This window comes from Cantharellus anzutake (assembly GCF_015039405.1).
Source record: "Cantharellus anzutake strain C23 chromosome Unknown EI90scaffold_105, whole genome shotgun sequence".
Classification (NCBI taxonomy): domain Eukaryota; kingdom Fungi; phylum Basidiomycota; class Agaricomycetes; order Cantharellales; family Hydnaceae; genus Cantharellus; species Cantharellus anzutake.
In genome coordinates, this window is record NW_024067055.1 from 246468 (window position 1) to 261795 (window position 15328).

The following is a 15328-nucleotide window of genomic DNA, read 5'->3' on the forward strand; positions in this document are numbered from 1 at the left end:
GACATGTGATCCATCCATATCTGTTACCCGGGAAATCGCCTCGAGGCTTCTCATCTTGTACTCGCGCTACCCAGGATGACCAATAATGGACCAACAAGGGGCTGGGGGAATTTCCCAAGGGGTTGGTCCAAACAATTGTGGGACGCGATGGTGCCCCACATCGCTCTGAACCCTGGACTTTCTCCATATGCCCTCTGGAGAGATTTCCACGAAAAGGTATGTTGTAGTACTGTGAGGTTAGGAATGAGATTCAATTTTTGTGCAGTATCCTGACAGATTGCCGGCTACCTACTCTTTTTACCACCGAAAATTTCATGACGATTTTTCCCAAGTGGTGAGTGGGTACCTCAGGGAACGTAGAAACGTTCCAGCGAGACCGGAGGTGATGCTGACGAGGAGGCCAGAGGGTCGCTCCGAGGAGCACCCAGCTTTCTCGAATGATGAATGGGCTGCGGCAGTACGATGGATTCTGACCAGGGAGGCCCCGTCAAGCATGGAGGAAAATGTGGAGAGTTGGCGGGAATTTAGCATGGAGGTACGCATGGATGGCTGGTAAGCTGCAAATGAAACCTGACACAACCACAGAATCCATCCCATAACGAGCTTGAGTGGATCGGGCTCTACTACGCACAATACGACCTCTTCCAGGATATCGAACGTCAAGTCCGTTGTTCGAGGTACTCGCATTGAAGGGATTTCTGGTATACCATCACCCCAACGTATAACTTCTATCTCTCCGAGACCCACTCGACGGCTTTCCCCCGCTTTCCCCTGCTTTCCCCTGTATTTTACGCACTGAGAAAAGTGAATATTACAATATCCATGATAATATCGTATATGACAGAGGTTTTACCATAAGACACGATTTTCCCCCTTATTTCGTTTTCATGTTCTTACATCGCGAGAGTTAATCAAATTTGTTATTTTTCTCACACCAACACAAGACGAGAAATTACAACTAATCGCGGATGACAAGGTGTAGTGGGAACGGCCGAGGGGACGGCCTATGAATTGGTTTGAGCATGCAACGCGCGACCCGTGTTAAATATACATAGGGTACGTATTTTAGCAGGAGACAGGGGAGGTGGTGGGCGCATAAAAAGGCTGTAAATAAGGCTGTGGATACTGGAAGTGGGCAAGAGAGTTTGTCAGGCGACGGCAGCGATTTCAGACCCTGGCTGAATCGAAGCGTCCTTACTCACCGAGGAAGAACGGGCTGGCAATGGCTGGGGAACAGGAGGCATAGGTCAGAGACCCTTTATAAGTGCGCAGATGTTCCTGTTGGCATATTAGGTTTCAGACCGTACCACAGCTGAGATTGTTCCGTTCTGCGCATCCGCGCTGGAACGTTCAGCATACAGTCTGGAACCAAGCGAGCTGTAGGTCCACGGTGACGGTGTCATCGTGAGATGGGCGAGACCTGGGCAGAGCGGCATTGAGCCGATGGTGCCATAGTGAGATTGTTAAGACATGGGCACGAGCAAGGTGTGGGCGGTAGGGCGGGTGAGATAGCAATGGGCAGGCAGGGGAGCGATCACTGCATGGCTGTGGTAAGCCCTGTCCCGTGATTAGTCTCGTGAAATGGGACATTAAACAACAAAAAACAGGCCGTGGCAGGTGTGATGTTGGCGATGACTTTGACATAGTTCTATTCGTGGTTATACTGTCTTTCAGTAACTTGTTTTCCTTTGAAGTATCATTACTCACATCTTCTTGGACGAAGAGCCAGGCTTCGGAGCACCCCAACTTGCGATCTTCTCCATTGCAGACAAAACTAATACTATCCTTCAGCCCTCAAGTCTCGCGGAATTGTTGAAGGTGACAATAACGATGTTGCCCGGTTGCAACTCCTTCTGGTACTTTCGGTTGACCATGTCATCGTGATTGATGTCGTGGTCGTAAAAGCGTCCACAAGATGAGTTTACTTCGCGATCAGCCTTCGTGATTGCTTTGGCTGACTTACCACTGCGTTCTCGTTCAGTGCCATGACACGGTTTGGGGGCACGCTTGATGAGGCTGGGTCGAGATCTGGCGAATGACACGATTCAGGGGCAGGCTTGTCGAGTAATCCCGAAGGTGATGTTGCAGTCGTAAAAGCGTCCACAGGATGAGTTTACTTTGCGTTCAGCATTCACTCGCCTTCGTGATTACTTTGGCTGACTTACCACTGTGTTCTCGTTCGGTGCCACGACACGGTTTGGGGGCATGTGTCAGGGTTCAGCACCCTGCCTTAGGGGTGCCCCGGACTCCCCACCTACTTTACCCCCTTTTATTCTTTGACTGTTGCCTTGTTGTTGCCTTTGTGTGTTGTGTACATGTGCGCACGGGATAGTGCGGGAACTTTCTGAGCGAGCAGCTCACCCAGAATGTTCCCACGGGTCACAGCCACAGTTCTGGGCGAGCAACTCGCCCAGAACGTTCCCACGCTTGGCACTGCCACCTGGATGTTCCCTCCGGGTCACACTACACAACTCTAAGAGCTGTATAGTTGTGGGCATGTGACCCATTCCTTTATATAGCAACCATGTGGGGAGATGAGACCTTTACCCTTCTTCTCATCTCTTGCCCCGCATAGGCAAGTGTATATATTCCCTTTCTTTTACTATACATCTCATGCCCCGCATAGCGTGAGGACAGGTTAGATGGGGGCTGAGGTCAGGGAGCCTCCGAGTCCAAGGCCGGGCCCTGACAGCATGCTTGACGAGGCTGGGTTGAGATCGGGCGAACGACACGATTCAGGGCAGGCTTGTCGAGTGATCCCGAAGGTGATGTCGCGGTCGTAAAAGCATCCACAGGATGAGTTTACTTTGCGCTCCGCATTCACTCGCCTTCGTGATTACTTTGGCTGACTTACCACTGCGTTCTTGTTCGGTGCCACGACACGGTTCGGGGGCATGCTTGACGAGGCTGGGTTGAGATCGGGCGAACGACACGATTCAGGGCAGGCTTGTCGAGTGATCCTGAAGGTGATGTCGCGGTCGTAAAAGCGTCCACAGGATGAGTTTACTTTGCGCTCAGCCTTGACTCGCCTTTGTGATTACTTTGGCTGACTTACCACTGTGTTCTTGTTCGGTGCCATGACACGGTTCGGAGACACACTTGTCGAAGGCTGTTGTGGCAGTTGTAAAAAGCGGGTCTAGCGTCGATGCATCTACATCACCTTCGCGATTACTTTATACCACCATCGTCTCGAGCCTCAGCCTCTTTCTCCCGTTCCTCACTGCGGTTCCAGTCAGGGGCATATGCATATTTCTAGTTTGACTGGACTGTTGAAGTAGATGCGTATGCGAGGACTCTGTTGGACTTTTTTGATCTGGGAAGGCTTGAGGATAGATTGCGCTGCGTGGATGGGTGGGGCATGGTCCTTGCTTCTGGCGCTGCAGAATTTGGGCTGGCGCCTCTCGAACCATGGGTCAGTTTTGTGTCTGAGAAAGACGGCTCTGTTTTGAACAACCTGTGTGGGCTAAGGAGAATGCGGGGTCAGTCGAACAATATCCGGCGCTGAAGGCAGTCGCTCCCGCGCAAGGGGGTGATGTGAATGATGACTCGCGGATGTCCCTCGTGGATCGGCGCCAGCACTTGAAGGATGGGGGGAAGGACATCTGCTTAAGGTGGAAGCTCTTGCTGAACTGGAGGACCAGGTGCTTCCAGACTTGTACGCCTTCCGGGGGCTCCTCCAGAGATGGCTCTGTTCTAAGTGGAGGAGATTGTACGCGAACAACCTGTGTGGGCTGAGGAGAATGCGGGGTCCGTCGAACAATATCCGGCACTGAAGGCGGTTGCTCCTGAACCGAGGGGGTTTACTGGGGTGATGGTGAATGATGATTTGTGGATGTCCCTCGTGGATCAGTGTCGGCAATTGAACAAACGACTGTGGGCAGGCCATGTCCAACATAGGCTTCCAAACCTTTCATGTGCAGAGCCTTGACCATTTCCTCCGTAATAAAGGGCTCCTACTCGTTTGGCTTTTGATAGGAAACAACAAGCATGGGGCTGATGATGATGCAGAGGAGGAAAGTGGTGTGTAGCTGTAGCGCGCGAGGGCTCCTCAAACCAGTCTAGAAAACAAATGAATATCTCATTTCGTTTCCACAATGGCATTCAGCACGACATTTACTTATCAATAACTTCCAGGGCACCCCGTCAGTACGTCCCGGGCATCCCGTCAGGATGACCCCATCAGACTGCGCATATCTGATAGGAGGTCCCGGCACTCGAAATCTGATGGTTGGCCCTGTCAAATGGTAATGGGGCTACCTAGCAGAGCTCGTACCGGGCCAACCCATTACAATTTGCCAGGGTCAATTCCAAGCGAGGTGGGTGTTTCCATGAACGTCCTGGGAGCCTGGTCGTATTCTGAAACTTGGCTGCCCAGTGTCCAGAGAACCGCAGCGATATATTTGTTTCACGCCTTCGTTCATTGCCCCTCAGTTGTAAGTTTCGTCTTGCGAGTTGGATGGTTGTCCGTTCCCAAGCTCAATAGGGTCATCGTATTTAAATAGTACGTGAGCACCTGTCTTCGTCGATGAAGCGATTGTCTTTCCAAAGGTGCGGAGCTGTCCTCCACAACTGGTGAGGCTGCGGACTGCCCTTTTGATGTTGGCGTCGTAGGCATTCCAGTTTTTTATGGCCATTGGTGAGCCAGGCCTACGCAAACTCTGCCCTGTGGTCATCTTCCTCCTCACTGACTCGCTTGAAGGTCGTGTGCAGTACGGTGTTGAATTCGCTCGATGAGGTTCTTGGGGGCAGGTTGCACGATTAGCCCTAGAAGAAGCATCAGGGTCTGATTCAAGTGTCCCATCCGGTCGAGCAGTGACTTGCTCTGGCCCACCACCAATGCCAAGTTCATGCTTCCCTCGGACTCTGGCTTCAGCGGTTTGCTCCAGTTCTGCCGTGTACCGCATAAAAGGTGGCATCTTGTTGGTCGTTACTGAAGGTTTGCTGCGAAGCGAGATCCGGTTTCCTGCCCATGGCGCCAAAACACGCCTGCAAGGGCAAGGTCACACGAAAAAAAATGAGTGGTTTATAAAGAAACTATTATGGGAGATCCGCAGAAACAGCCATCATCGGACGATGATGAGGATCAACATGATCCTGAAAAAGCAACCACTTCAGGGCTAGTTCCTGAGGGTTTTAAGATCTCTCACCTCCAGAGGAGGTGATCAACTTATGTGCCAACCACGTTATCGAGCTGTTGGAGGGTGGCTGCGCCGGTTGGCAACTTGATGCGGTCCGGTCCCTGCGATTTCATCGTGCGACATATGTTGAGTAACTCGGCATCGAGATCAAGGTTATGTGTGAAAGAAAAGCGGCAAGACTCAGAATGAGAACTAAGGAAGAAGCCAGGCCAAGCACCTTAGTGACCAAGTGAGTGTTTCACAGCTGCGATAGACTCACAAGATCGCGCACGACGAATCGATGGAAAATGCAAAGCAATTTCGCAGAGACCAGCGTTATCTGATCAGCATGCATGAGTTACAGGTCCCATCGCGCTACGGGGCAACTTACCAGTTAGAAGCCAGAGAAGGAAGGAGGCGCTTCAGCCTGTTATGGCAACACCAACCTACATGCTCGCTCTCAAGGAGCAATGCACCACGTTGGTTGAGGTTTTCTTTTTGTATGCTCCACTCACATTGAGGAAGCTTGCTACTCTTATGCTACCCTCTAGAAAAGGTTGGCTAGGTTTAGGTCTCGGCGTGCAGCGTACAGCATCAGGATGTTTCTGTGGATTCACCGCATTTGCAGCTTGGGACAATAGATATCAATTCGGACAACTCCGGTACAGTGACCACCCAACACGTGACCATTTCTGGGCGAGCAGCTCGCCCAGAATCTTCCCACGCCTCATAACTTGAAAAGCAGCAATCGTCCTTTATACCATGGCTGATTCGTGCCATATCTTTGTGTACTGTTGCTCTTCTTGGACTCACTCTTCTTCAGTTAATATATATATATATATTGTGTACATATTGTTACATTGCGTGCATATATTGTTACGAAAACATATATAGAAACAATGGAGGGAAGATAAATTGATGTAGGGGTGGCAAGAAGTTTATCCTAACGCGGACTAGAATAGAATAATACTAGGTGAAGATTTAGAACAAGTAAACGAGTGAATATGATAAAAGGTATACCGACCTCAGTCTCGCGGTTGTGAACGCAATGAGAACTGAGGGCGTCAGCGAAGTAAACATCGAGCTTTTAAGCGTCAATTAATCGAATGTAACAGGAGTGAGGATTATTACAAGTGAAGCGACCAACAGGTCGGAAAAAGGAAGATAAATGTTAAATAAACATATAGTGATAAGACAGTAGAAATAAACCTAACATCAATCATTGGGCATCTCACCGAGATAATGTAGGTTGGGTATCCTTGCGCTAAGCGTCGAACCAACCGTTGCTGTCTTACAACATATCCATGGGAAACGATGGTTGGGTGTCATAGCTTGTCTACAAAACAAACTATTTGAGGATCCCCTCGTCCATCATCGCCTGGACCGCAGCCTTCATGGAGCCACGAAGTGATTCCACGTCTTTGGCAGTGAACATGTCACCACCATCCTGCAGGTTGGCAGCCCGAACTTTGCTGAATTCACGCCTGAATTGGCTAAAGTCCTCCGGGTGCAGACGGGCATAATGGTGGATCACACACCGTGCCCCCCAATCGACCTCCGTTTCCTTGGAGTACACCAACGCCATGAACATCGCAGCCAGCACTTCTTTTGGCTCAGGTTGCCCAACCAACGAGCAGCCACTCGTCAGCCGTCGATGTGAGTCCAAGACATATGCTTCCAGCATTGCTGTCATGGTGTCGCACCTATCCATGGGGCCGCCCCTTTGCGACTGAAGGAGTCGGTCCACCCAACTTGCGTGCAAAGATCGAACCATGCATCGGGGCGAGAGGAAAAATGACCCTTGCATCAGGGCCCCTACGCTCAACTCTCCCTTGTCTTCCTTTGACACCATGAAGACAAAATGGACCTGGCCCGGGGCCATGATGCTAGAAAACAAGATTAACCACCATGGAAAATCGCTGGAGGGAAGAAAAACCCTACAGTGTTTGCCCCGGGCAGAGGACGAAGCACCCAAACCGGTTCGGGGAGTGGAACAGGTACTCGAATCCGATGCTACCTTGGGTATCCAAGTCGTCGTACTTAACGATCAAGGGGACCTCCAATTCAATGGGGAAGAATATCAGCTTGTAACCTGCAATGCAATGCAGGACGGTGCCGACCCCATCTTCATCCAGGTGTGGAGCCGTAAACGACCCCACGGTGGCCAGCATCGGTGTCCTCCAAGAGTTGTAATCTTCCGGAAGATCGCCTCCACGTTCGTCGAGGTACTCGAACAGGAGACCGTCGAGAGAGTTGAGGAGGCTGTGAAAAGGAAATGGATCATCAGCATGGTGAGAGATGGTAGAACACGGATTGTTACCTTTCCACAGGAAGACGGACAACCCCTTGAGGTGGTGTACGACCAACGGCCGTGAAGTTCGCCAATCAGTGAGTTCGTCAATCACTTGTGGCAGTGGCTCCCACGACTGTTCATCATCCTCCCCTGATCTGGAGCTGTCAGAATCTGGAGAGCATTCCCATGAGCTTGACAGCATGTTTCAAGGTAGGGCAACTTACTGAAGCATTGAACGTGAGCTGCCTTGCTCAACCGAGAGAGGAGAAGGGAACGGTCCAGCACGGTATCGCTGGGAGGCCCGACCAAGACAAGGAGGCCCACGTCGTTTACCAAAGATTGGAAATCCTCGGGAGACATGGTGAGCGCTTCAGCTTCCACCATTGCGTGGGGGGACCAGGTTGAGTCCCAAGCGACGGATGATACCAAGCGATTTAGCACGAGGATGGGTTCCTGGGAACGACGAGTTATCTCACTAGCTGGTTTTAGTCATGGGAAGAAAAGGACTCACGGAATCAGGCTTGCTAGGGAACTGGAATGTCTCCTCGTTCCATTCACAAGTCATACCATCATTGGTGGAGACGCAAGAGAAGGTGAAGCTATACAACACCTGCATCATGAATAAGAGATCATTGATTAGATTGACGTTCATGATGCAATCATGCTGGACACGCACCTTTTCGGTCGAGTGGTGAGAAGAAGAAGGATGCGGGGTAGAGTTGGGAACACGCGAAGTGGAGTCAGGGACGACCAGCTCAGGCCAATCGTTGATGTCGTCGAGGTCAGGGACAGCAAACTCGGCGATGAACTTACGCCAGTCATCATCCCCCCCTCTGGAGGTGGACCCCTTCGTGACAGTGGCAGCTGTGCCATCCTCCATCGACTTGTCTTCAGCCATGGCCTTCTTCTTTCCCTTTCTCCTCTTCGACGCCCGAGTGGCTTGGGCCTTGTACCCGTCGGAGTGGCCTACAGAGTGCTGCGAGCACGTGCGCTTTCGTTTTTGGAGGTCAACACCGTCTTCTTGCATCCGGTCAACGTCCGGAGGGGGGGCTTGGGGGCTCGAGGTGTTGTGGTTAAGGTAAGTCCATGTGTGGTTGAGGATGTAGAGGTCCTGTACTGCTAGACCCCCTCTCTCGCATACACTCACCACCACTTGGAGGATCGCGTTCTCCATCACAACCTCCCCACCGGAAATAGAGGGGAAGGGGGCCCCCTGACAGACATGCGACGCCAGCGACGTCCATGTGGGAACGGTGCCAGCCCGATTCATGGTGGTGTCCATCAGAAGGACAAGAGGAGAAACGCAGACAGCCAGTGCCAACGTTATGAACGGAGAGCTGGCGCCGTGTGAGCAAGAGTGAGTGGAAATAATACGATATACTTACTTTTCATCTTTCGTCCATTGGATGTGTTCATGCTGTAGGATCGTCAGGAAAGATCGTTCCCAGCAATTCCGGGAGGGGGGGGGGGCTTACCAGGCACTCAGATCCTAACTCGAGAATCTGACGGAGGCCCCATGCGGCATAAAGGATATTCGCTCCTAAGCGGCACTGGCCAGCAAGCGTCTCGAATGATTTGGCTTTATTTAAAAGCCGATTTGCGTCGCCAGCAAGGAGCGAAGTGGGAAGAACGCTTCCATCCGCTTCATGGGGCTGGTGCGTTATTTCGGCAATAAATCCGCTTTCCTGACCTGCAGGGGTGTAGTCGAGGAGGGCGAGACGGCACTGTTGCACCCAGTACTGGATCTCGCGCTTGTGTCCATGTACTCGCTGTGGACGACTGGGGATCTCCACAGGATTTGGATATGCTGGGAAGTTAGACGAGTACTGCGTCCACATTAGGGCTAGCCTTGTCTGAAGGAGCCCAAAGAAAACGCCTTGAAACATACGCCTCGCAGGAAGTATGCGAAACCTGTGTGATGACGAGAGGGATGTAGATGTCGGGGAGATCCCCGCCTGTTTTTTCTCCTCATTTTTTGTGAGGGTTTCTCGGTACTCGATCCAGTTTTCAATCCCGGAGCAACAGCTTTGGATGGCCTCCAACGGCAGGCCCGAGAGTGGGGGGATGGGGATGGTGGAATGCCCTTGGAAGTACGATATGATCTTTGAAAGCTCAGTGGGGACCCAGCTGTCATCCCAGATCAGTGATTCCATAGCAGTAGAAAGTGTCGGTAGTGATGGTTTTGGAACGAGAATCAGCAGCGATGAGCAACGAAAAAAAATAAGCAACCACGTCACGCGACGCTTGCCCGATTTAGTTTATTCATTCTTCGAGCTTGTTATGCTTATGGAATCGATCGACTGTTAATTCATTTGCTTATTTCCTTTGGGGCAATCCACCGAAAAAAAAACCGTTGAGGCGTTTACATATGGATGATCATTTTCCATGCATTTTTTACAGTGCGCCCAGTATCCATAACTGCTTATTTAACCAATGATAACAGCGCCTAATTGGTGTCAGTAAAACTAAGCGTTACAGGGAATATAATAAATGAGATATAAGGCAAGGTTGACAAACGTAACTAACCGTGGGAAGATTCTGGGTGAGCTGCTCGCCAGAACTTTCCCACGGTTCGATGGCACACGGATCCAGTAGTATCCCAAATACAAGATTGTAGCAGTATCGACTGGGGGATGAACAAGCGTAACGATAAGTCGTGGGAAGAGCAACTTGTCCCGGACTGGTTGGAGGCCCACACAGACCGATAAGAGCAAACGCACCCACAGGACCAAAAATAAAAATATACAAATGCTTGACACCATCAAAGACTTGCCAACTATACGGCCATGATAGGGACAAGAGCCAGCATCAGCAAACTTGGTAGGGAGCTCTTGGAGCTCTCAGAGCTCTCAGAGCTCTGTGAGCAAATTGAGTCTTTTTGCTGTGCACCCTCTACACATTGGGTGGAGAAAATTAAATGTTTGAATGATTTTATTCTCCTAAGGATGCAGAAGTGCAAAGATAATATGTATATACATTTTTGGAAATGCATATTAAATGGCCAGCATCATTACTTGAAACACTCTATGAGCTCTATGAGCTCAGTGAGCTCATAGAGCTCATAGAGCTTTTTGTTTTTAAATCATGGATGGTCTTCATATCTCCATGAAATCTGCTTAGTTATTTTGGCACCAGTAGTGCAAAGATAATATGGATATATATGTGTGTAAAATGGCCATTGTCATTGCTCTGAAAGCTCTATGAGCTCTATGAACTCTATGAACTCAGGGGGCTCATAGAGCTCATATACCTTTTGTGTTTACTAAAATCAGCACCTTATTTGTTTATTGCTATTTACAAAATATGAGGAAAACTCTGAAATTCCAAAATTTGCACTTTATCTTTCATCTCATTTCTTGCTCAAAACTCAACCAATTTTGATGATTCTATGTGAATTGGAAAGCACCAAAGTGTGGCAATGTAACCATGCATGTTATGTAGGGTATAAATCAGTTTTAACAAAGTGTTCCAAATGAAGTAAATTGAAAATACCACCCAATAAAGCAAACAAAAAGCTGATGTATTCTTCAGATATCATCCAAGCCTTTGACACCAAATTTCCCATGGTCAAAAAGCCATGGTTATTTGGCTCACTGTCAGGGCCCAGCCCTTGTTCTGTGATGGGCCCAGGGGGATCCTCCTAGTCACTGGGGTATCTAGTCCCAGTCCGAGATCCTCAAACTCACTGAGGGGGCTAAACCTTCTCAACCTCCTCTACAAATGGGAGCCAGGAACTATACAGTTTTCAGCTCTTTGTTGACTTTCCATAAATGGCACCCCCCCGTGGGAACGAGCTGCTCACCCAGAAAGTTCCCACAGTTGTGGCTGTGATGGTTTCTGGTGAGTAACCCAGAACTTTCCCATGGGTCTGCATGCATGCGGGATTGTGGAATAGTGAGGGGCTGTGCCCTGACACTCACCAAAACATGGTGGGAGACTTTTCTAACACTGAAACATACATTGCTACATTGCCCCACTTTGGCACTTTCCAATGCACATTGAATTATCAAAAAAGTGAATTAATTTTTTTTTTTCCAATTATTCCTAATTTCCTGAAATATCTCTCCCTAACTTATCCCAAAATTTCTGATTTTTCCCCTGATTTTTTGGACATTCTCCTTTTTAGAAAGTCCCCCATTTTCTGAATTTTCCTTAATTTTCCCTGATTTTTTTCAAGTTTTTAGAAACCCCCCAGTTCCCCCTCAGTTTCCTCCCATTTTCCCCTTCATCCCCCCCCTCAATTTCCCCCCATCCCCCCTTTGATTTCCCCTCATTCCCCCTCCCAATTTCCCCCTTCAAATTCCCCTCATTCCCCCCCCAATTCCCACCTCAATTTCCCCCCCATTTCTCCCCCATTCCCCCTCCAAATTTCCCCTCATTCCCCCCCCCCCATTCCCTCCCAATTCCCCCTTCAAATTTCCCTCATTCCCCCCCATTTCCCCCTCCATTTCCTCCCTCATTTTCCCCCTCATCCCCCCTCATTCCCCCTCATTCCCCCTCCAAATTTCACCCCATTCCCCCCTCCATTTTCCCCCCACTTCCCCCTCAATTTCCCCTCATTTCCTCCCTCATTCCCCCAATTCCTCCTCATTTCCCCTCCAAATGTCACCCCATTCCCCCCTCCATTTTCCCTCATTTCCCCCTCATTTTCCCCCCATTTCCCCTTTAATTTTCCCCTCATTTTCTCCCTCATCCCCCCCAATTCCCCCCATTCCCCCCCCTCAATTTCCCCCCCATTTCCCCCCATTTCCCCCCACTCATTTTCCCACTCATTTTCCCGCATTTTCCCTAAGTAATTTCAGATTAACTGCATTTATATCCCTAAATTTGGCTTATATATTGATTGGGCTACATACCCTTGGTGTCTGGTGCCGCATTGGTGCTGAAAGTGAAGCTGAGTTTGTTCAGTCCCTTGTATGGTAGGGACTTGGCTATGGCTAGTCACATGATGCCATAGTCAATGCTTTTAAATTTAAATTTTAATATCGGGTAAATTAAACACTCAGGGAGCTCATATAGATAATAGTCCCCTGTGTGCAAATATAGCTCTATGAGCTCTCAGAGCTTTGACTACTTTTCGGAGCTCTCAGAGAAGGGGACCTGCAATTTCAAAGTACTGAAGCTCTGAGAGCTCTGAGAGCTCTATGAGCTCTATGAGCTCTCAGGCCTCCGCATCCAGGTTTGCTGATGAGGGGTGGGGCTCTATAGCGTACCCATTCTGCGCTGCTAAGCTAACCCAACAGGGCATTTTCAACAAGGGCCCCGAATGCATAAGCGAGAGCTTCGAGTCACAGCCTGCACCATGGCACGTCATGGCAAGGTTGAAAACGCCCTGTTGGGTCAGCTAGCAGCGCAAAGTGGGTACCAAGCCCAAATGAACAACACTGTAAAGTCGAAAGAATAAGAATTAGAATAAAAACAAAATCAGGATGTCTAAACGATGGAAAATAAGAATGAAAGAGATCGGGCAGCATTCATACCCCAAAATTATTCAAAGCGTTCCCCAAGCTATCAAGGTTGGCATTTTGGAGGTAAGCCAGGTTCGGAGTTGTGGAATCTGTTGAAGTCCTAGGGGGCTTGCAGCATCACGGAGTCAAGATATGTGTGGGGAGGTGAAAGGGGGAATGAAAGGTGAGCGCTGGAAGGGCCCGGACAGTGCTGACTGGACATTCCGGAACGGGTACTTGTTGGCGAGGGGGGGGAGTTTTGTTCTTGAGGTATTGGAGCTCATAATTGGAGAGACTGCGAAATGGAAATGTAAAAGAGTTTGACGAGCTTAGGCACCACAATCCCGTCGTCGGACACAACGCCTGAAGACGATAACGGCAAACATGATGAGGTTGGTTGATCGCCACGCTGTCCTTGCAACAAAGAAAAGCACAGACATTTCGGCAACGCAGATGACCTAGCCTGTTAAAAAAGGAAAACACGACAACAAGATGATGAGCTTGAGCACTAACAGCAATGCAATGAAGTCGATTACCACACTGTCCTTACAAGCAAGGAAAGTGCGAAAAGTGCAGTCGTTTCAAACACGTATATCCAACCCCTAAGATGCGGATGATAAAGGTAAAAGCTAAAAAAGGTCCCGACACCAAGGACGAAGCAGGAAAGAGTAATTAAAAGGCACACACCTGAATAGAGATACAATAACGGCAAACGGGATAAAATTGGCTACTGCACTATACTTGCAGTCAAGATGTTCCAACCAACAAGGTACAGACGCTCCAATCACGCGTTTTCCAACCTTTTAAGGTGCAGAGAATAAGAGTGAAAGCGACGAGGTATGGTACAATAATGACAAACAGGGGAAATTGGTCGCTGCGTTGTACTTGTAATCAAGAAGAACACAGACATTCCAATCGCACGTTTCCAACCTTTAAGGTGTAGAATGAGAGTGAAGGTGACGAGGTACGGTACGATAATGGCAAACAGGGGAAATTGGTCGCTGCGTTGTACTTGTAATCAAGAAGAACACAGACGTTCCAATCGCACGTTTCCAGTACGGTACGATAATGGCAAATGGGGGAAATTGGTCGCTGCGTTATACTTGTAATCAAGAAGAACACAGACACTCCAATCACAAGTTTCCAACCTTTTGAGGTGCAGAGAATAAGGTGACGAGGTACGCTACGATAATGGTAAACGAGGGAAATTGGTCGCTGCGTTGTACTTGTAATCAAGAAGAACACAGACATTCCAATCGCACGTTTCCAACCTTTAAGGTGTAGAATGAGAGTGAAGGCAACGAGGTACGGTACGATAATGGCAAACAGGGGAAATTGGTCGCTGTGTTGTACTTGTAATCAAGAAGAACACAGACGTTCCAATCACACGTTCCAACCTTTGAGGTGTAGAATGAGATGAAGGCGACGAGGTACGGTACGATAATGGCAAACAGGGAAATTGGTCGCTGTGTTGTACTTGTAATCAAGAAAAACACAGACACTCCAATCACATGTCTCCAACCTTTAAGGTACGAAAATAATGAGAATGCAGGTGCAGCTCAACGGGCAGAGGAACGTGATGGGATTGGTTGCTGTACTATCCTTGGTCTCCAACAAGAAGAGTACAAACATTCCAATTGCACGTCTCAGAGAGATATGAGCATCGGCCAGCAAGTATGTGGGCAGAGGAAAAATACCCGCAACAATTGTACAGTTTATTATTATCGGATACACGCAACAATGGCATTACCTAAGTAGTTCAAGTATAGTTAATTATTGATAAAATTAAAAGAAAAATTAGTCCATGATGCAAATGGTACGGGGATCACATCAAGATAAGATGTGTCCATGGTTCAGCAACATGTTTCATGTAGCGAGGCTGATCAAGATCCGGTTCAAGCACGATTGCCAGTTGCTGCCCTTAGGTGGTATTGAAGCATCTCGGCACTCGAGTGGGTGATAGATGGTGTTTCGCCATTCCTCATCATCTCGTACGAGCCCAACATGCAACATGGCGAATCACGAAAATCATAGGGCCCGACGTTGGCCACATAGGCACCGAGAATTTTGACAAGCCCCGAGGCTGGAGAGAATGGGCACTAACAAGAAACCTCGAAACGATGGAGTTTCAATGTCAAAAGGTTTTGATGTACCCTAGACTGCAGCCAAGTGGCCGTAAACATGATGCCCTCCATAGGATGAATGCGATCGCTTTGATTGGGGGAGGTGCTGTTTGTGGTGAGCAGGGAACGAGGGAGGATATTTCTCGTACTGGAGGAACGAGTGAAGGTGATTGATCTTGTTGGCCTTCGGAGTGCAATGTCCATGAGCGTGATATCAACGTGATCACGCGTAAACGCCACATCTACATACGGCAAATCTAATGTGAAGTGGTGATTGTTGAGCGAAGCCCACATAGATGTGGAGGAACAGGATTTCCCCTCTGAACGCAACTTCTCGGCCATTTTATC

The 15328-nt window shown here is 49.0% G+C and overlaps 2 protein-coding genes across 2 annotated transcripts; both read right to left on the minus strand.

Moving 5' to 3' along the window:
• Positions 1 to 4427: 4427 nt before the first annotated feature.
• EI90DRAFT_3021248 (uncharacterized protein) lies at positions 4428 to 4916 on the minus strand (the record flags this gene model as incomplete). Its single annotated transcript, XM_039057629.1, has 1 exon — positions 4428 to 4916. One exon carries the CDS (start codon positions 4914 to 4916, stop codon positions 4428 to 4430), a length of 489 nt encoding a protein of 162 aa, XP_038909595.1.
• A 1549-nt stretch (positions 4917 to 6465) lies between these two features.
• Positions 6466 to 9563, minus strand: EI90DRAFT_3133637 (uncharacterized protein; the record flags this gene model as incomplete). Its single annotated transcript, XM_039064590.1, has 8 exons — positions 6466 to 7003; positions 7059 to 7379; positions 7458 to 7581; positions 7635 to 7863; positions 7922 to 8020; positions 8087 to 8747; positions 8796 to 8827; positions 8886 to 9563. 8 exons carry the CDS (start codon positions 9561 to 9563, stop codon positions 6466 to 6468), a joined length of 2682 nt encoding a protein of 893 aa, XP_038909596.1.
• Positions 9564 to 15328: the final 5765 nt, after the last annotated feature.